This window comes from Corythoichthys intestinalis, chromosome 2 (genome assembly GCF_030265065.1).
Source record: "Corythoichthys intestinalis isolate RoL2023-P3 chromosome 2, ASM3026506v1, whole genome shotgun sequence".
Taxonomy (NCBI): Eukaryota; Metazoa; Chordata; class Actinopteri; order Syngnathiformes; family Syngnathidae; genus Corythoichthys; species Corythoichthys intestinalis.
This window is the reverse complement of record NC_080396.1, coordinates 58,301,250-58,324,251: the sequence shown is the minus strand read 5'-3', so window position 1 is coordinate 58,324,251 and position 23,002 is coordinate 58,301,250. Positions and strand designations below refer to the sequence as shown.

The window sequence follows — 23,002 nt, the reverse complement described above, 5'->3', positions numbered from 1 at the left end:
AATGGGGTTCAAGTCTGGACTTTGACTTGGCCACTCCTGAACGTGTATTTTGTTGTTCTGAAACCATTCTGAAGTTGATTTACTTCTGTGTTTTTGGATCATTGTCTTGTTGCAGCATCCATCCTCTTTTTAGCTTCAACTGTCTGACAGATGACCTGAGATTTTCATGCAAGACATCCTGATAAAATTTTGAATTCATTTTTCCAATGACTGCATGTTGTCCAGGCCCCAAAGCAGCAAAAAAGCCCCAAATCAGGATGCTCCCTCCACTATGCTTCACGGTGAGGAAGAGGTGTTCATGTTGGTGAGCTGTTCCATTTTTCCTCTACACATGACGTTGTGTGTTACTCCCAAACAATTCAACTTTGGTTTCATCAGTCCACAAAATATTTTGCCAATACTTCTGTGGAGTGTCCAAGTGCCTTTTTGCCAACATTGAATGAGCAACATTTTTTTTTTTTTCTAGACAGAGTGGCTTCCTCCGTGGAGTCCTCCCCTGATCACCATTCTTGGCCATAGTTTTACATATAGTTGATGTGCGCACAGAGATACAGGACTGTGCCAGTGATTTCTGTAGGTCGTTAGCAGACACTCTAGGCTTATTTATTTATTTTTTATTTTTTTAACTTCTCTGAGTATTCTGCGCTGAACTCTTGGCGTCATCCTTGGTGGACGGCCACTCCTTGGGAGAGAAACAACAGTGCCAAACTCTCTCCATTTGTAGACAACTTCTCTGACTGTTGATTGATGAACATCCAGACTTTTAGAGATGGTTTTGTATCCTTTCCCAGCTTTATACAAATCAACAATCCTTGATCGCAGGTCTTCAGACAGCTCTTTTGATGGAGCTATGATGCACATCAGACAATGCTTCTCATCAAGTCATTTCTTACAAGGTGTGTGTTTTATAGTGGACAGGGCAGCTTTAAACCACTCATCAGTGATTGGTCACACACCTGACTTAAAATGTTTGGTCAAAACTGGTTTCAATTGCTCTTTAAGTCTGCTTAGGCAGAGGGTTCACTTACTTATTTTTTTCCCTTCTGTCATTGTTTGCCTGCTATCCTTATTAAAATATGAATGCCTAGTATAAATCTTTGGGTGGTTTTAGTTAAAGCAGACTGTTTTTTTCATCCATGTGATTTTGACAAAGATCAGATCACGTTTAGTGGTGATTTTATGCAGAAATGTGAGAAATTCCAAAAAGTTCAGATACTTTTTCATACCACTGTAAATATGAGAGCAGTGCTATGTTTTGGCGATGGTAGCAAACCTTCGTGCAGATTCAGTCAAGGTGTCGTAGTGGTTTTATAGTTTTCGCAGGATTCCATTACAGAGATTGATGCCTGGTTCTCCATCACGACTGAGGACATGCTATCCCCTCTCTGCCTGCAGTGACTTAGTAAATGAGTTCATTAGTTCAGTTGCGTCAGTTGCATCTGCGCAAGAGCCACTTGTCAGCCGCAGCCAATGCAACGTACTGTAATTTATGGTCTAATGATGCATTGAACAAATGCGTGAAATGTGGTTCTATTTGCTTTGCCTGAGCATAGCAAGTATTGGAAAGAGCGACAACCAGATGCAGTAAATTCATTTGCTCGCGGTCTCCCTTGCTGTTTATTTCTTGTTTCTGCAAGCATCAGGGTGCCGTGACCAACAAATACCCTGTCGGCTGCTCTCATTCAACCAGTGCTTATAATGAACCCAATCATTCCAAGTCCAATATTCACATCTTAGTGTCAGAGCTCATTAGGTAGGGGATAGTCCACCCCAGATAGTTTCCAAACAACAAGCAAAATGGAGGAATTGTATCTGATGCGGCAGTGTTGTCAGTGTGGGTGAGACTATACAAGGCAATTTACCTTGTGGACGCTGAGAAAGTGGCACAATCACAGGCATAGTTGAAAAGAACTGAAGGAACAAAACATGACAGAGCTATCGCGCTCAATCGATGACTTCAAGGACAAAAGTCATTTTTCTGTTTGCAGTTGCTTATTTTCAATATATTTGAAGCTGAACTACAGTAGGAGGACAAATTTGGTCAATGTTGCGAAACATCATAGATTGTTAAAAACCCTGCACTTACACTCAATATCCAGAAACATGCTCTTCTGATGGCCTCCGATCCTACTGAGGGCCTCACAGTCAAAGCGGCCCAGGTCAGAAAGCCTTACGTTGCTGATGGTAAGTACTGACTTGCCGTGGTGGCCACGCACTTCAAAGCGTCCGTCCTGGCTCTGAGGACACAAAATGTTAAGGTGAAGTGTGTTTAATTGCACATCCTTTATAACAAAGTTACAGTAATACGTACTGTCAAGTTAAAACAATTGCATAATATACATTTATATAAACATTAGTACTGGAGATGTGACCGAAAATTCTGCGCCGAAAACTTTTGGCCGAAAATAGCTATAATTTCATTTTTGGTTAAAAGGCCGAGTTTACCTCAGAAAAGCATGAAGAACCTTAGTCCTCTTGTGATGATGTAATCAAAACACAGTGAGCTAACACTACTGGCTCACAGCCATTGTATCTGTGGTTTGGAAGTATTTTGAGGTATCAAAGAAATATATCAAATATTAAATTAAGGAAAGTTGAATACTTTCATTTCATCGCTACTACATGCTTGTTCTGAAGTAGCTCTTGATTGATGTCCCCCATCATATCGAGTACAGTGAATTTGAGCCGTGGGTGAGTAGTTTGGAGTTTATTTGTATAATGTTCGCTTGGTTAAAGTAATATTTAAATGAATACATGCGCGTTTGCTGTGGTTTAGTACAATACGTTTATAGCACAACGACTTCCTCTTATTGTCACTTTTTTCCCGCGACTTTCACACACCCTATTCCAGTCGCCTTTTAATCCGGCTGGGAGCGACTTCGTTTGGCTTCTAGAACTCTGCCCATTCGCCTGGCTCTCGATCAACTCCACTTGCTGCACAAGAAAAGGCCGAGTCTTATTTTAAAGAGTAGGAGAGATTGTAATAGCCTTTTAAAGAGCTTTACTAGTTGACTAGAAAACAGAATAGCTTTTTGTTGTTGTGAACTACAGTTCCACACAAACGTACATCGAGACCTCATTTAGGCTAGCAATCGGAGGCGTGAGACCCATTTTTCGAGTGTCCCAAACTTGCCGTGAATTGCAATTTCTGATGGGGTGCAAAATCTGACAGAACAACTGGAACGCACCCTCCCATGGGGTTTCAGAATCGGCGCCTTTCAAACTAAATGTCTCGAGCCTCCGGGGTTATAAAATCAATGCCAAGGCAAAGGGCATTTATCAGAAAATGCTGAAATACAATGATAAAAAAACAAACAAACAAACAAACAAAAAAACCAAGAATTATATGCATGTGTATTTTTCATCCTTTCTGTTTTCGTTTTTTTTCAGCCAAATGTTCCAATATTCGGTTTTCGGTTTGGGCCCAGACTTTTGCTTTCGGTACATCCCCTGTCATTACATTTGTCTGAATACATATGTTTTTTTGTTTAGTAGATGAGAATCAAAATTACATGATACAGCTTGGAAATACAATTCATAATGTCTCTTGAATTTGTGGGTGGTTTTATGAGTTTGAGATGAGTTTAGAAATGTCAGACATCATGCAGTTTGAGAAAGAGAAAATACAACATAAAAGACTGGGCTAGGCTACTGTATGCATGCGTTCATAGGAGCGTTTATATGCGGATTGGGAAGGCATGCAAAGAAGAGAATAAAGGCAGGACAGGAGCAGAATGAGGCCAGACAGTGTTACCTGTGCATGTGATTGGCAATGCAGTGCCCCTGCATTTATTTTAGTGCAGATGAAAGGAGAATCCAGGAAGATAAATGGATTGCAATGGATGTATACTATTAGTAATTAGAGAAACCTGCACTGACCAACAAAATGCCACAGTCGTGTTTACAGAGATATGATAGTGAATAAACATCACCACACCAGCATGTGAATCGTTCTCGTGATATGAAAATACTGTACAGACGAAATGATTAACGCTAAGAATTGATTTTAAGAAAATAATCCAAGTGGAATTGACATAAACAAATTCATTACTAAATAATTATAACAATATGAATAAGAGGTTGAAAAAATCCATCTTAGTTGTTTTATTATGTATTTTTTGGTTTTGTTTCATGTGTAATTAACTGTAAAAGATGGCATAAAGTCGCAAATTTTGAAGAAGGAAAATTTGACATTGAACCTTTTATTTCCTTGCGACCGAGGAGTGGCTTTTGACTGGGTCTTGTAATTTTGCAAACAGAATTCATTCTTATCATTTTTAAACAATATCTGAATATAAGGAACCTAAAAATACAAAAAGACATTTTCATTGCTTAAAAAATTCTAAAACCTACAGTCTTATAAAAAGACAAGATGAACGATTTATCGCTAATTTTGTCGACACTTGCAAACGTGCATTTGAAAGTGTCATGTTTGCACTGATGTGTTGGTGAAAACACCGATTCTGTTTGGCACCAATCAAAGTGGCTCCTCTCGTTCCCTTTAAATGTGCTGCATTCAAATGCATGACCAGAACATGCATGTGGTTAGTATGGGAACAATAAAAACATAAGCAGACACCCTCATTAAATGAGCAGGCAATAACAGCAGGTGACTTAAACAAGTCTGTGACCTCATATACAGTGTCACCACACTTGATTGTTTTTGTGCCATCCACCTCATATGATGAGGTGATTTAAGGATTTTAATTATTTAAACAACTGCAATGACGATAATAATAATTATAACATGTTTAAAGTACTTTCTACAATGATTCAGCTTGAATGAATGATATGGCTCCGTCACACACATTTGCACGCAGCTCAAATCTGTTGCCGATCAAAGTCGCTCAAATCACGTTGGACCACCTGTTATGCAAATCAATACGCTTCGAGAAGATCATTATGAAATAAGGTCTAAATTTTTAATCGAAGTCTAAAACATAATTGAGGACCAAAGATTGAATGACTCAAAAAGGGTGATATACTTAAACACCTCCCGACCAGAGACCAGAGATAGTTCCTGAGTTGAAACAATAAACTGGAAAATGATGAATCCCAATTTCAAAACAAATGTTCTGCAATGTTCTCGAATACTAAATAATTTGTTCTAAAAGTATTGGTTTTTGAATGAGGCCTGATATGTTTCTCTTTGAGATGGACAAGCCACCATTTGCCACCACATTCAGGCTATTGGAAACATGTCCAGAAAAGATGACAAGCTTTTGACATCTTCTTTTCATTAACAACCTGACAGTTGCTTTACTTCATGAGTATTTAGTGAGGTCTTGTGTCCTTTTGGGTTTGTCAAACAGACAATGAGACACTCACAACTAAACATACTGTATATAGCTATCAAGAGTAACAGGATCATGAATCAGGTATGCACCGTCACTGCCCGAGAAAATCGATGTAGCTTCTCCCTGCAAGAACCTGACATCCTATTGGGTGACGGTCCCTGAGACAAAAATAGATAGTAAGGGGAAACACTGGACTCTTACATTTTTTCCAGAGTAACTGCACCAGAAAGGAAATATTACACAGTGACATGGCATCATTAATCTGACTCACAAGTCAACTATTGCCACTCTGATTTACTGTAGTCAGCTCTTCTCTTCTGCCACTGTTTATTTATATTCCTTGATTAATACATTCATTAAGTTCCGTGTTTATTGCGTTCATAAATCTTGAAGAGAAATCATGTTTACACTAAATGAGGGGGCAGTTCTTGGGTGTCTAGTTATTTAAAACCTTGAACCCTGTAGCGACCAAGGCAATTCCTTACAGATTGAGTCACTCAATGGCAGCGTTTCCATGAAGCCAATATGCAGGTTAAGGTAAATATTAGTTTTTTATCCCATTTACGTGTATACGTGTGAGCATATAGAGATGTAATCAACAGGGATATTGGTGCCAGGATTAGCAATCACATAGCTAAAAGTAGGAAGTCGACTCAGTAATACGCGCAGCTGGTATGTCCTAATACTGCATTCCCCGTTACACATTACATTTCTTATGTACTCACCTTACCCAATCACATTCCTATCTAATCTATCTTCCATCTTATCGTTTGGGAACCTGAACCTCCATGGTCTTCCCTTGGTAAGAGTAGTCATATCATGAAAGCAAACAAGCAACATTCATATTCATATATCACTTATTCCATCGGTCTTTCCTTTTTCTCTCCAGCATTAAAAGTAATTGAAATTGACCATTTTCAGGGCAATACAAACAAAAAAAAAAATCCTGAATGTTCTTATTGAAACTGTGATCCAATCTTTGCACATCAACATCATCGCCCAAATTGCATAAATTCAGCATTCTGCCAAACTCCATTTCTCGCAACTTTTTGCGTACTTTCTTGCAAATTACTCTACATTTGTACTTTCTACTGCCAAAAAACGACTATGTTCAAGTCTTTTACTACATTAATGAAGTTATGAGTTTCCTTCACATTCCATGTACAGTATTATGAAGCAAAAACTCCAGTTCTCAAAAGACCAAGATTCCTTGCAAATGGCCCTTGTACCAAACACTAATTACCGTAATATCCCTCTCAAAAGTTTTAACCCGATTAGCTAGTCGGGTTTTTAAAAACTGGATTTTTAACAAATTTTGGCAATTACACCTTTTACATCACCATGCTTAACCAGGTTACTTCCAATAATTTAGTTACAAAAGTTATTGCCTGCATGCAAACAGAGCCAGTAGTGCGTCACTCTAAAGGAAAAGGACAGCAAGGGGAGAGAGTTGGTGAGATACTAGCTGTAGTCTATTGCGCATTGTTTTCATAACGCAACTAAAGTAAATAGTAAATACACACACACAAAAAAAAAAAAACACTACATTAAAATGTCAAGAGGTATCTGTACAGTATGATACATATCACTTTTAGGAAGTTTTCTCAGAGCTTGTAGCTACAGATATTGTATTGCTATGAAAATACATTTTCAAAATATGCATATCTGAAAAATAAGTACAGGCCAAGGGTTAGCCAGGGAATAGTTTTACACGGACCCTATCTGCCACTGTTTTACCAAGTCAGGACAGCGTGTACATCTCACCATGCCCAAACATTGTGCTAACACCTGTTATCATATGGACACAGCAGTGGTTTCCACTTTGTACTTGTCCAAAATTTGTTGAAAATCCTTTAAGTCTAGTCTTAGCTAAATGGAACTCTACTGATTGGTGGAAATGTGGCTGTTTTATGGCAGTGTGTGCCTGTGCAATGCAAATACACAGCTTCCCTTGCACATTTAGATCTTTGTATTGACCCTCGTCTACCTCCACACCCACTTTATGTTGTCTCTGCTTCATCCTGTTTAGCTTATCGGCACTCTTATCACAGCGGACCTGTCAGCCAATGAGTTGCAGTGGCTCACCACTTCACACTATGACTGTTTACTCCGCCAGCTGGGGTCAATGGGATTGGAGGAGTGTGCACGCTCTGAATGCTGAGAATGGAGGGATCGGTGAGGAGGAGAAAGCGAGAGGACACTTTCCAGGAGGGGAGCTTCTGATTCAGGAAATGACTGGCTAACAACCCCTCGCCCATCACCCCCCTTCCTCCAAACTCCATCCCATTCCTCTATGCCAACTGGCGGGGTGTGTGAATGGAGACCAAGGCAGCCTCCAAAGCACAGCCTGTTTGATATGCAGCTCAGTGGAAGGCAAATGGCCAGCACAAAACAGTGAAGTGCAGACACGTACACATTTACAGAGGTTGCGTGCATGTTCATGCAATCACACATGCACTGTGCACATGGGGGCTGCCCTGACAGCACATAGCTAAAAGGTGCATAGGTGTAAAGGATTGGCGAAGAAGAGGAGATAGAACACATGCGCTTACAGAATGTATAAATAATACAGGAAAGCATCTGACTCTCATATGGGTAGGCTGGTATCCTTTCATCACCATGCTGGAGACTTATTAGAAATGGCAGATGTAAATGTCAGCATGGCTTGGAACTAACTGTCGTCATCTCATTTCAGATGTTTTTTTTTTCTTTACTCCCACTGTTCACTTTTGATTAGTGCACTGCCTCGTCCATGTGACAACAAAAACATGCATTGTAGTGACAAAGCAGCTGTTAAGGCACTAATGAGTAGCAATTGGATATTTGACGCTGCTGTTGTCTTGAGTGCCAAGAACCCTTCAACTGAGGATCCACCAAAGACTCGTGAATATGTAAAAATCTACATTTTAGCCACCAGGTTAATGCACTGATGAATGCTATGCTTAGAGGTAGTCCAGAAAGATTGGGTCTTTTTTATTAGGTAGATGGCCACCATGTTAGTTTTTCGAAAAGGAAATGTAAATTTTGGGTAGGGGTAACTTTGTAAGCCTCTTTTGTGTTCCTGAAGTGTCTATAACTGACCATTTCCAACCATGGTATTAAAAAAGAAAGAACCTTGCCATCTGCAGCATGCACGACAACTATATATACTACCGTAATTTCCGGACAACAAGTCACTACTTTTTTCCCCTCATTTTGTTCCTGCGGCATGTGCAATGATGCGGCCAATTGATGCATTTTTCTGACGGCCGCCCGGGGCGCTTGAGCATGGCATGTGGGAGTGAGACACGTGGAATATACTGTAAGTGTCGAGGAAGACGCTAGTTTGCACTATGACCAGTGGTTTAACTTTGTACGTTGTGCATGAATAGAGGTGGTGGACCCTCATCTTTGTGCATGAGGAGAATTGGCAGATCTGCATCATGGAGAACCCTAGAAAAAATTAAATTGGCCATCCGAGTTGTATGGGAAGTTTTGACGGCACGCAGCGAGAGATCGTTTGCCAGGACTCGCCTCATGCGAAGAGCAGCTATTGCACAGGTATGCCGGGGAGCCTGGCAGCGTGAAGCAGTGTGAAAGAAGTTTGCCATCACCAACGGGTTTCGAGGTGCCAGTCTGCTGCGTGCCGAAGAGGACGGCACGGGCTCAAGAGTGAATTTGCCACATTATGGGAGACATTGAAGGCGACGGCCAAGGAGAGACTGAGTAGGTGCGTGGCGAAGTGTATCTGAGCGTCTTCATATCCAACACTGAGGGTGAAGACATCGATGGTTTGAGTGCACAGGAGGAAGATGAAGATTGCTAACAAAGACTTTTATGTTTTTAATAACCAGCCCAATTTGTGCTGTACCGCCGTGCTGATGCTATGTAACTTCCGTGCCGCTGCTATATAACTGCCGTGTTTGCTGGCCCTGTTTGGAACGAAAAGTTAAGGTGTGTTATTAAAATTTTCAAAACTGTATTTCTTTGTCAATATCTCATGTTACTAAGTGGGCACACGCGGCTTATAGCCAGGAGAGGCTTATATATGTACAAAATGTTTTTTCCTTTGAAAATGTACTGGGTGAGGCTTGTAATCAGGGGCGCCCAATAGTCCAGAAATTACAGTACAGTATACTGCTCCAGTAACAGCAGTACATTTTCAAACAGCAACTCTGGGAGGTCATTCTTGCATCGTCAAATAAGACCCAGGCTGACACTTTCCATGGATTTACAATTTCAATAATGGTGCATGGAGTCGGCACCCAGCCACTATGGAAGGAGCTTTAAAATTAAAAAATGTTCAATTCCAGGAGAGTGCATGACTTCTCAGTGCATCCAGACGGAAAGAGTGAAAACATCAACATACAGTAGCTAGTTGGAATTTGAGAGTGAAAATTGCATGTAAGAGAGATAGAGGAATCAGTAGATAATGCGGTATCAGGTGGTCTTTGGTTAGGGAAACAAGAAAAAGGACATTTCCTACTCAGCCTCAGGATTTCTTGAAGCGGTCTACATGTGGGCGTCACTCATAACCAAGCCTAAACTCTAGTGGTCTAACGTCTGTCACGCCAGGGTGGGGTTTGTCCTGTCGCTGGTGTCGTATCATTTCCCGTTTTCTTTTTGAAAGCTTCACCCTCCTCGTCTCTGTAAACTTGCCTTTCCTTATGTCACCTAGTCGCCTATTGTTTCCACCTGTTCCCCATTACTTCTTGTGTATAAATAGTCTGCGTCTCCCTTGTCTTGTGCCAATGTGTTTTCACTCCCAGGTCGCTCATGTTGGACTCGATTCTCAGCTTTCACAATCACCTTTATTTTTACCTCCACTTGGAGTGTTTTGTGTTAGATTTTGTCCATTTCTGCATGCAAGCGGAAGAACCTTAATTTTTTTGTAAATAAAGCTTTTTGCCTACTTCGCAGCTGAGTCCGCCTCATCTTTCGGACTGACGTCAGCCACTAATGAAAGCCACACACACTGCGTGACAATTCATTTCTCGGTGTGTAGCAAGTGTCTTTGAGGGTGGCTTTGAGATGAATCTATTTTGTTAAAAAAAAATCATTGTAACTTTCATTGGCTACTGTATTTACATAATGAATAAAAAATATGCCTAATGATTTGGGTCAATGCTTTAACATTGAAGTTGTGACACAAAAATGGAAGTAGTCCTACAAACAGTTTCACATCCTTTAGAATAAAAAGTACCCAGTCAGCGATCAGTCAACATTGGTCCTTTTCCCATTTCTACTTTACAGATTGAGTCCGAGGTCAGTTTTGCCCATTACTGAAAAGTTGAGGTAGGGTACAGCTAAAGAAAATTTGTCATGCAACAATTGTCAGACTAAAATCGCGATTTAATCTGCAAACCGCAGTCGGATGGCTATGGTTGATAAGGTATATAAACACAACAGAGTGAGTAGAAAGAAACTATGTGAGGCCCAAAGAGGAACATAGTGAGAGCAAATTGAGAGAGGAACGTCTTGCCTTAAACCTAAATGATTGTGCTCATCCATCACACATCGTGTCCCCCATGCTCGATTTGTCTTCGTGTGTGTTTAGATGTGTGGAGCTCCAGTCGCATTTCCATAATTGCATTTGCAGCTTGTTATTTATCAACCAAAGCAGTTCAAGCCAGCATACACATTCATTTATCTCTGTGGTGACCTTTTTCCAGAAAGAATAAATAAAAGAGTACTGTAGCTGTTGTATTTTTTTTCCTTTGAGAGGGGACCCAAGACCTCTGCAAGTGTTGGGCGTGCATATGTGTTTGTCACTGACGGCAATGCCTCTCAGAATAATTACATTCCCAAGGTAGCCTGGCTGCTGCTCATTCGATTTCTAATTTGTATAGCGGTTCTTACCATAAATAATGGGCGCCAAGAGAAAAATACACAACATAAAGCCTTTCAACCCCTAAGTATGTACAACACTGAAAAGTAGATGAACTTATTAATTTTCTCTGAAATCTCCTTCTTCATAATTAATCTAAATACAAGGTCATTCTTGCCATCGGCATTCTGAGTTACTGCATGCAAATGATCATAAGACTTGCTCGTTAAATCCAAGAAAAAGGAATCCATCATCAACTATGTAGCATAAATACCAACAACATCTGTTTTTTGACTAGTTATGAGCAGCACTTGAAGTGTAAGGTGGTACTAATTTCAACAATTCATGTATGGCAGATGGGACCGATTATCACAGTTTTTATGAGGACATATAGCAGTAATCAGCTGGAAATGTTGGCTATTATTTTTAGTATTCAACTAGACGATCCACACACAGTCACCCAATTACTCTATATAGATGTGAAAGTAATGACATTTTAATGTGGACAAAGCAGGAACATGCATATGAATTGTGCTTCATTAAGGGTATTAAGCCGCAGTATAGCAATGAAAAAATACACGTCATTCAAAATCACACCTCAACATTCACATTCATATAATTTTAGAGGGGTTTGGTTGGGTTTAGCGTACCAGTAATGCACAAATGTGTAAGTAAGTATCAAGTCATAAACTTTGAGTCTCAAGCATATTATTGTAATGTGAAAAAAAAGTCGAGTCAAGCACATTGGTTGATTCAAGTATTCAACTCATGCAATTCTAGTCACTCAGAAAATGAATTGAAACGATATTAAGAGGTTTCCCCAATTTTAATGCAAATGAGTACTCTTACGCCTCTAAAACTGAAATGATAGTAAGAATGTTGATATGATAGTGATAGTAAGATCATTAAATAATTGATCTGTATATAGTAGACCAGTACTGATATTATTATTGCTGCAGATATTCAAAATAATATTTCTTTGCAAGAGTTTACAGCTACAAATTGAACACGTTTACAAACATGCTGCATGTGGGGGATGAACATCTCTAATAATCACTGAGAGCAAATTCAACTCCAGTCCAGATTATTAAAAAAAAGTTTTAGTCAAGCAAACAAAATAAGCAATTTACAGTAAGTCTTACTCGAGTTAAGAGATTGAGCCAGCCACCGCTAACTAATACCTTTGCCAATAGAAGAGGGTTTGCAGCAGAATCTGCAACAATTAAATCAAGGCAATGGAACTGCTCGTTTGATGAAGATGTTTCACCTTCACACTAATGGGCCATTTACATGGCGATGCACCGAGAAAAGAACACATTTCATGTTTGCATTTACATCGTTCCGTCTCCATTTGAACGTTGCCGCAATTCCGCGTGAAAATGATATAGAATTCATGCCAGACCCTAGGGGGCAGTGCAGTTTTACAAGGCGGGAGCCAATGATGCACTTCCTTGACAACAAGCTTCTAAGCCCGGTAGACAACATACCCGCCCACTCGAAGCAATGGCGTCCACGCGGTTTTTTCTTTTGCTCCAAAAGGCACAAACATGCGAACATTAAACATATTCAAATTAAAAATATTATAAAAACAGTATACTAAAACTGACGTTCCGCCATGTTTGGTGTTTTGAATGCTTAGTATTAGCGACTGCGAATGCCCAAAGTGATGTGTGCGGGTGCTGATGTCTTTGGAGTGAGAGCCTTCCATTTATATGGTAGCGGAGTAATCCCTGCAATCGAATCGTTCCGCTTTGGAGGCTGGAATCAAAAGTGTGTGTCTTTGCCTTCCGTTTTCGCGGTCATCATCTAAAGGCAAGGCCATTCCGAAACACAACTTTGATGTCGCAGCGTCCCCATGTACATGACTGCTAAAAGTCTTATCCAATTTTCAATTCCCAGGTGTGAAATTTCCCTATTTGCATCCCAGTGGGTGGTACTGCAGAACATAGTGATGGTTAAAAAAAAAAAAAAAAAAAAACTTCATTGGCAGAGTTGTTAAACAATAGTCCTGCATAACAATTTGTTGTTCATTGGATGGATGATCCCAAACCCTAAGAGACAGTTCTATTTCATCCCTGCTGACCGCCAGAGGCGGTGCTGAAAGCACTGAATGATCCCTTCGCACATGCGCAGTGCGAGTATTAATACCAAAGAAGTCACCTGTGACCCCAGGTTGACCCCCTGCCAGGGTATAAGTTCCGGCGTCAACCGAGTACCAGCCCCGTTTTTCTCCTCGCGTGGCAGTTGCTACTTGTGTCACGGATAGCCTTGTTTGACTTGGTGTTGGAGCTGCGGGTTTGCCCTCCTAAAGCTGCGTCACTTTATTGGCAATCGGGAGGTGTAGGGCTTTTTGCTTTTTGTTTTTTTCCGGACTTGGGACTACTGACGGCCCGTGCCGGTGATGGCTTCGTGCGCGACCCCTTTCCCAGCCGGAGGCGTCTGTGTTGGGTGAGAGATCCCGGCTGGCTCGCTGTTTGCGTGGCCGCCGGCTCCGTTCGCCCGTTTGGTTTTTCCCGCCGGCGTGTTGCTGGCGCCATCGCTCATGACCACCGCGTCAGCTTCCGTGCCGTCTTGTTTGGTTGTGCGTGGGCTTTCGCCGTGTTGCATCGGTTTTCCGCCGCTTGTGGGCGATCGGTGGCTGGCCTTCTTGTGGTTTGCCTTTTCGCTGGCCTACGTGTGGTTGGTCTCTTTGCTAGCGTACCTGGGGTTAGCTTTTTTTCGCTAGCCTGCCTGTGGTTAGCCTTTTTCGCTAGCATACCTGTGGTTGGCCTTTTCGCTAGCCTGCCTGCGGTTCGCCTTTTTCGCTAGCTTGCCTGCGCTTGCCGTGTAGGTGGCGTTCGTGCCCCCTTCCCTCGGCTCGCTGTTGTCGCAGTCGCGTCGCTATGGAGGGCTCTCACTGCTGTGTTGCCTGCGGTTCCCTCCTTGGGCCGTCCGACACCCTGGACCGGTGTGCGGCTTGCCGTGGCCTTTTCTGACGCCTCTGCAGTGGGCTTCAGCGGCGCGGCGTTGCATGCGTTCGCCCTGGTGACGAGGAGCTCAGGCGGATGATGTCCTATCTTGTGTAGGCTCGTCATCAGGTGTGGCTTGCTCAGTCCCCCCTGACTGAGGCTGCCCGGAGGACGCTCCGTAGCATTCCGGTTGAACCCGGACATCTTTTTGGCTCGGCAGCGGTGTCTGCCTTGGAGAGGACTATTTCGGCCCGTACGACCAGGCAACAGCTGTCGGGCCTGCGTTGGGGCTCCGCTACTGCAGGTGGGCCAGGGGCTCCCTCTGCTGGTTTTCGTTCTCGTCGTGCGGCGCGCCTTTCCCCTGATGGGGGCTATGGTCCCCAACCGGCCACCTGGCATTCAGCTGATTCCTTTCGTGACCCCGCCCGCTTGCCTCCACGTCGGGCGCAGACGGGGCTTCCCGCCAGCCAGCCCCCCAGGGCCCGTCGGGGCCGGAGGGGCAGGGACTGAGGCCGTTGGGCCGGCCATCAGATTTTTTTCCCACCAGCAGCTCAGGTACTGGGCTGCTCGAGTTTCGGACCCCTGGGTGATATCCACCTTGACCCATGGGTACGTGCTCCAGTTCCGACGCCGGCCCCCTGTGTCCCGCTGGGTCAGGGTGACTACAGTCACAGACCCAGCGAGGGCTCTGGCTCTGGAGCTGTCTTCTCTCCTGGCCATCGGAGCCATCGAGCATGTGGATCCCCGGGCTTGACCTCGGGGTTTTTACTCGACTTACTTTCTGGTTCCGAAGAAGACCGGTGGTTTTCGGCTGGTATTGGATTTGCGGGGCCTCAATCGGTACCTGAAGGTCCTTCCGTTCCGCATGTTGACCGTCGCGGATGTCTTGCGGGTGGTCGCCCGGGGGGAATGGTTCACCTCTGTGGACCTGAAGGACGCCTACTTTCATGTGGCGGTTGCTCCTCACCACAGGCGGTTTCTCCGCTTCACCTACAGGGGTCGCCACTGGCAGTTCAGGGTGCTCCCCTTCGGGCTCTCCCTTTCCTCCAGGGTATTCACCCGTGTTGTACGGGCTGGCCTGGCTCCCCTCCAGTCGGAGGGCAGGAAGATTCTGCCCTACCTCGGCGACTGTGGGGATGACCCGGTGAGTTGTTGTGTCCCCACTGTTCTGGACTTCTTGCAGTCCCTCCTTGATATGGGTCGCTCTCCGTTAAGCCTGAACGATATATCGTTTAAACATCGCCAACGCGATGTGCGTGTGCGCAATAGTCCCATCGCAAGCACGTGCGATAGTTTTTCTTTTTTTTGATCCACATACGCCTCACTTTCTGGTCTGCGCACAGCCTCCTACCCTCCCTCTCCCAGCCTTTTGATCCTCTCAGTCTCTGCGGCACAACAATGGCTTTGATCTGGCCAAAGAAGCAGACTTCACACGGGCATCTGTCAATCATCGTTTAACTTGTTAAACAGTTGAAAGGAAGCCGCGCTGGAATGAATGTGTGTACTGCGGGGACGTTGGAGACATTTAAATGCCAGAAGTGATCATGAGGAGTTTGAAATTTCTACATGTCACTTCAACGGTCACAGCTAAAGTAGATAAACAGAAGCATTTAATAAAGCCAAGCATGTCTAAACATGTCTTATACACGGTGACCCAAAAAAAAGTTTACACTGCCATAATACAATTTAAATGCCATTTTTATTCAGCTTAGAATTAGAATTGAATCACAAATTGTGCATTATTGTAAAGAACATGTACAGTACACTCTATTTTTCAATGTGTCCTCCCTTAAGTGTCACAACAACCTCCAGGCGGCTGCGGAATGCTTCTTTATGTAGTATGCTGTCATCTTTTCCCAAGATCTAACAATGGACCTCTCCAAGACTGCCACAGAAGTTTGTGGCCACTTACAGGCACTGTCCTCCACAGTTGCCCATATGCTATAATCCAGGGGATTGAGATCTGGACTCTGGGGTGGCCACATATCACCTTGTCAATTAACTTTTTGGTCCGCACAGATCGGCACTTCCAGACCCAGGTTTTCGTGAGGCTGTTCCAATATCTTTCAGCTTCTTTTTAACTTTGTAGACTGCACATTTGGATATTCTCAGATTTGCTGCAATCTCAGTAGGTGTCAGACCGGCACGCAGCAATTCAGGCACAGCTAAAGTTTTCTTCATTTTCAGCAGAAGCACAGGAATTGTAGAGACGAGAGATTACCAGCTGCATTGAGTGACCTAAATGAATCACTTAAGCATGACAACCTATTTAGATATGTTTCAATGGCTTTTAAACAAGCAGTCAACTGAGTGTAAACTTTTTTTTGGGTCAACCTGTATGTATCTCTCCAATGCTAAATCTGAATAAATACATGGGGCACAAAAAACACACACACAAAAAAAATTTAAAATGGGGGGGTGGGCTACTTCGCGGTTTTTCACTTATCGCGGCGGGTTCTGGTCCCCATTAACCGCGAAAAACAAGGGATGACTGTACACTGTGGTGATCTAAAGTCTTTCCAAACAGCTATTTAAGTCATCTTGTGAAAATATCTTGAAAAAAATATATATACATTTTTTTTAATATCGCAATATAATATCGCAATATATCGCAAACACAAAAAAAATCGCAGCAATAGTTTTTCCCAATATCGTTCAGGCCTACTCTCCGTCCACCCTCAAGGTCCACGTCGCCGCAATCTCTGCTCATCACGCCAAGGTCTCCGGTGGATCTGTGGGGAGCCACGGCCTGGTCTCTACGTTCCTCAAGGGGGCTCTCAGGCTCCACCCCCGCAGGTGTCCTCGCGCCCCGGTCTGGGATCTGCAGTTGGTGCTTGACAGCTTGTGCCGCCCCCCCCCCATTGAGCCTCTGGCTGCGGCCGAACCTCAGTGGGTCGCCCGCAAGGCGGCGTTCCTGCTGGCCATTGCCTCTGCTAAGCGAGTCGGCGAATTGCACGCGCTCTCGGTTAGCCTGTCGTGCATGTTTTGGCACCCTGAGGGTTCGGGTGTCACACTGTGGCCTAACATTGCGTTTGTGCCCAAGGTGTCGGCTGGCTCCCATTGCAATCGTCCCTTACGCCTTGCTCGTTACCGCCGCCCGCCTGGGGAGGGTGGGAGTAGACCGGAGCTGTTGTGCCCGGTGAGGGCCCTGTGGCTTTATGTGGACTCTACGGCGAGTTTTTGTAAGTCTTCCCAACTTTTTGTCTGCTATGGGGCACGTGGCCGGGGCTCTGCCCTCTCCAAGCAGCGCCTCTCTCATTGGGGCGTGGATACTATTTCTCACTCCTATCAGGTGGCTCGTCGCCCCCTGCCGTTGGGGGTACGCTGTCACTTTACCAGGGGCGTTGCCGCGTCCTGGGCTGCCTTGAAGGGGGTGCCTCTGGAGGACATCTGTGCCGCTGCCTCATGGTCGGCGCCTGGCACATTCTTCAGGTTCTACTGTTTGGATGTCACCTCTTCCCACCCGCTGGGTGCGATCTTCGGCTCTGTGGGGGCTTCCCTGTGAGGTTTGTGTCTGGTTCTTCGTGACCCCGCTGGTATTGGTCATTCAGTGCTTTCAGCACCGCCTCTGGCGGTCAGCAGGGATGAAATAGAACGAAAGTTACGTATGTAACTACGGTTCTATGAATCCCGAATGACCGCCACAGCATTCTGTCACTCAGAACCCTCGTACCACACGCGAGAATGTTCTGTAGGGGCTGGTACTCGGTTGACGCCGGAACTTATACCCTGGCAGGGGGTCAACCTGGGGTCACAGGTGACTTCTTTGGTATTAATACTCACACTGCGCATGTGCGAAGGGATCATTCAGTGCTTTCAGCACCGCCTCTGGCGGTCATTCGGGATTCATAGAACCGTAGTTACATATGAAATTTTCGTTTTTTTTTTTTTTTTTGTAATATGACGATGATGGTTGCATCACTTGAGGAACTGCCCATGTAATGGCTCTTCATTTTCTGATGGATATGATGAATAGCCAAAGTTAATTTGCTCCTTGTGTCTTCCATTATTGGTGGTCAGTGTTGTCACAGATTACTTGAAAAAGTAATTTAATTACTGATTACGCCTCAAAAAGTAATCTAGTTACTTTCCTGATTACTTTATTATTAAAGTAACTAAGTTACTTAAGAAGTAATGTATCAGTTATTTTTACCATTTGTTTTCCCTTTGCAGCCTCAACATAAGAATGATAACAGAAAAATGTCATCGCCTGTAATTAACGTTCCGATAATTCAATTTAACAGGGAAGATCAGATTTTTTCACATAAGGCTTCATCTTTGAGTTACAGGAGGTTTAATTAGTCGATGGAATTGATTTCGACCACCATTGACTCACGCTAGCTTTGCCACTCAGGAGCACTGAAACTTAGAAATAACTGACAAACTGCATGGAATTTGTTGAAATCAACTACACCAACTAAATAAACCCTGCTAATTCGAAGATTAAGCCTAATGTCAAAAATTCAGAATTTCGGGTGAGGGTTTAGCGTTAACAGCATATCAGTTACAATGTAAATAAATCAATGCAAATGGAATGCACAATAATCAACAACACACAAATTAATTGCATAGTGCAATAAACACAAAGGTGGGGGTTAGTGCGGATGCGCGCGGACAACCCAAACGTAGAAGTACGACGAACACATACGCGGTAAATTTGGCCACAAAACGCGGAGGCAACTAAGCATTTTACAGTCAGTCGGACTTACAACACATCCCAAAGACGCTACACCAACACGTCACCTCATGGCATGTGCAACACGAATGTGATGTAAACAATGCTTGACAACTTGGAGCGCTGACTCCCCGTCTTTGCAACGGCAAAACTACGAAATGGTCTTGCATGTAGGGGGCCAACCTATCGCTGGAACCCTCCAGAATGAAGGAAAAATACACAGTTCATTCATGGACGTACATTGATCAATATTCCCTCGCACATCTTATCACTCGCAACACCCGTGCTGGCAGCCTGGCACATGACTTTATCAGTCCCAAAACATTTTACAGGTGTGACTCAAGACCAAAGCAGGATGAAATTGTGAGTGGTTACCATTGAAACTAACATGTAGCGGAAACCTTTCTCGCAATTTCTATTCAAAATGCTCTTCGCACATGACTACAATATTCTTCGTTCTACATATATTATGAGGCAATAACAAAATAGTAACGCACAGACACTCAGGAAAGTAACTTTAATCAGATTACTGGTTTGGAAAAATTAACGCATTAGATTACTCGTTACTGAAAGAAAGTAATTAGATTACAGTAACGCGTTACTTAGTAATGCGTTACTGACAACACTGTTGGTGGTATGGATCTTCACTGTTACATCATTGAGGCTTCTAATACCACCTAGCTTGTGTTCCATGGAGGGATGGGAGTCAAAGAGATGGGCAAGAATAGTCAAATTGCCATGAGTTATCTTTTGCAGATAACTAATCTGGATGATTGAGAATCTACACAGACAATTTGTTTTGGTTGCAAATAAAGAGACACTCGTACACGAGAAATATATACAGACTATTGATAAAACAATTAATGTTGGACACAAGACAGGGCATTTTTAGGGTCATTTGACAGTTCCCAAACACTGTACAAATACAGGACCAAAGGGGCCTTCTGTCACTTTCTACCTTGTCTCCATCCACAAAGGTCCGCCCATCACTGGCTCGTCTCCAGGAGATGTCCGGAAGCGGCTCACCTTCAGCTATGCAGGAGATCATGGCAGCATTGCCCTCCACCGCTGTCACATTCTTTAACTGCGTTATGTGGGGCTGGACTGTAGACCACAGAGGATGCAGCAGGGTGGAGAAATAAAAAAAGAAGAGAGAAAAGATGAGAGCACCAGTCAGAAAAAGGAGATGAACGCTATGCCGGCAGGTTTAAACACACGCAGCTGATGCATGACTGAGGTGCTGATCATTTATAAATCACAGGCTTCTGCTTCTGTCAAGTAGAGGAGGAAACCCTCTGGCCAAGTCTCTACAGATTTACAGATAAAACATTTCTATCTTTCGCAAACATTCACCCTGCCTCTGCTGCAATGCACGTTTCACCTCTACCCGCTTAAACGTGCACAAATTCCGTTTGGAAGTATGGTTTTCCAGCACCTACTGATCCCATTTTAACAAAATCATAAGTGATGTAAAGCTTGCTGGGGATCACTCACTCCAGATAAGGAGCTCAAAGCAAGCTTGAAAACACAGTGTACGTGGAAAGCAAGAGCATTGTCTATAAATGATAGATAACATTTATTCACCAGTTTTCTAACAATGCAGTACATGTGTTCTCATCAAGGGGGCTCGTTGAGTAACAACAAACCCATACTGTGGCGATGGTGTACTGGTTGGAAGCTTTTAACCTTGTTGGAAAAGCACTCAAGGGAGTGTGAAACCTTGTCAAAACAAGACATCACGAACACAGAGTAAGGAACATCAGGTCCCACAGTGTGAAGGATGACTTCTAAAGATTCAATGTATCTTGACAGAAGTACTTGGACACTCTACAGATCACCTCAAAAGTAGGATGTATAAAAATATCGAGTCATCATCCTTTGCAGCTACATTATAAAACAAAATTTCTTCTGCGAAGACTTCATCAGAAAATGTTATCCATTCATCCAGAATACAATGTTTTTGGGTAGGAAAATGATATTGGATGTAGGACCGAACTGACAATCTGCCTTTTATAGTTCGTCCCAAAGGTGTTGAGAATGTGAGGGTGGAGGTCAGGGCTCTCTCTTAACAAACTCTACCTTGCTTGCTGTTATTGACCTTGCTCTGTGCATTGGGACACAATCAAGTTGTAGCAGAAAGGGACCCAAACTTTTCTCATATGCAGTTGTCAAAAAGGTCTTCATAATAACTTGAAACTAAAGGGCACAGTAATACATTCCCTCCGGAGAGGACGTGCTCCCCGACACTTCTATTCATATAGCATAATTGTAAATAAAATCATATAAGTATATGCGATGTTGAGTGTGTCGTTTATCAGCAACATAAAAAAAAAACATTACAAGTACTTATATTGGTAAAAAATCCAGAACCTTTCAACAGTGGTTATGTATTGTGATAAAAGAAGAAACTTAAGCTTAAAGAGAGTATATTCTGTCTATTACAGCAAGTCAGTGAAAAGTCAAAAGCTTCACATTGATTAGTAACAATAACATTTTACATCACAATTTGGGTTGTCATATTTCTACTACTAATAATACTGGACATATCAATGTCAGCCGCACCGATATTTATTTTTACATTAAAATTCAAAACACCATTATTGAATGTTGAAAAGGAACATGTTGTTTTTTTAAAGCACACATTTAGAGTGTGCGCTACTGCAAGACAAATGCACTTTGTCGTACTTGAATAGTTTTGAGCTACTTTGGACAGTCACAAAGGGAATTTGAAAACTTCATTTGCTGTCACACAAATGCTATATTTAGATCGGATCTGACTTCTGAATTTTCCAAAGCAGACATCAGCATAGCATTCCCCCAATTGAGCTGAATGGCAGAACAGTCTGACTCAATACAGTATTATATAATGTTACATTATTTCTGCATCAGCCAGCCTAAATTAACTTATTCATGACTATTTGTTTTATTCAAATGAGAAAAATGTGAATACATTGCTGGATATTTGTATTGGTTCAGCGGAAATCATGAATAATAAGATTAAACGTGGGTTTTGCTCTAATTGAAAGACACAGAAGCTCATCGCTGCTCTATGTATACATACAGTAGCTGCCTAAAATGTAGACTCATGGAAATAAAGCTTTACTATTAATGTAAAACATATTAAACAAGGACTTAGAATTAATTAATTTGTAAGCGAGATTCAGATAACTAAGGTGTATTGCCCAATGATTGCCAAAAAATATGTTTATTGATACAGCGGTGTGTCGCAAGTGTTCTCCTTAAGCATATGACAGCAGTAAAGTGTCTGTATTATTCCTCCTCTCACCTTTATTGTCTTCTTTTCATATCTATGTTCAGAAGAATAAGACGTTTTTACAACTTGAAAGGAGGCAGAGATCAGAAATAGGTATGCTTGATGAACTGCTTGTGATCAGACTGATCCGTGCATAAAACTTACAATAAAATATACGTTTATTTTAATGTATTGCTAGTGAAACCAAAGCTAAGAGGAATATACAGTATATTAATATTACCTTAACAAGACAGATAAAATGTGCCCATCCTGACCACAAATCTTTATTTTATATTATATATTGTATAACCTTTATAGCTCTTGCTATATTCCAGTGAGCAATAAAAGGTCAAAAGTGGACTCCTGGCCTGAGCGACTCACCAAACACTTTGAGGAAGAGCTCCCTCTCCTGAGATCCCGCCTTGTTGGTGGCCTTGCAATAGTAGAATCCTCCGTCAACCTGACGGATGTTGCGGATGGTGAGCATGCTCCGCCCCCCTTCCACATGACTCAGAATGTATTGATCCGATGGTTCCAGTTGCTGGCCTTTTCTACACAAAGAAAAAATTCAAATGAGAGCTGATGCTGCAAAAGTAACAGACAAAGCTTTTTTTTTTGCTCTAACTAATCTTTCTTTAGTGAATGGTTAAATATTTTTCTTGGTCATATCATAAACATTTTTTGCATGTGCTAGAACAATGTCACCCAGGGAGATCTTCTTCCTCTGTTCAGGCAGTGTGTCAGAGTTGTCAAGGCTGACATGCATTGGCTCCACTTGGCTGCAGGCTGCAGCCCTTGGCTGTGGTGTGGAATACAGTGTTTATAATCTTCATCACACACACGTCATGGTGTGAGGCAGGTTCGATTGCCTAAGCCCACTTGTCTTTTGACTGCTGGGGAAAAGTTTTCTCTCCAATTTACAAGGAAGAGTTTTTAATACAGCTTTTATATTTCATCTCACGTGTACTGACTGTTAACTGCCAGTGTGTGTGTGTGTGTGTGTTTGCATGAACAAGCAAAGCG

The 23,002-nt window shown here is 42.8% G+C and overlaps 1 protein-coding gene across 5 annotated transcripts in view; it reads right to left on the bottom strand.

Annotated features, from left to right (window-relative positions):
- The window catches only part of LOC130911888 (neural cell adhesion molecule 2-like), a 329,503-nt gene that overhangs the window by 36,690 nt on the left and 269,811 nt on the right, over positions 1-23,002 (bottom strand). For all 5 annotated transcript variants that reach the window (XM_057829526.1, XM_057829524.1, XM_057829525.1 and 2 more), the window contains exons 7-9: positions 22,361-22,530; positions 19,685-19,830; positions 2,087-2,237 (exon numbers count right to left, since the gene is read on the bottom strand). In XM_057829526.1, coding sequence (XP_057685509.1) covers positions 2,087-2,237; positions 19,685-19,830; positions 22,361-22,530 — 467 coding nt within the window. The remainder of the gene's footprint in view (positions 1-2,086; positions 2,238-19,684; positions 19,831-22,360; positions 22,531-23,002) is intronic.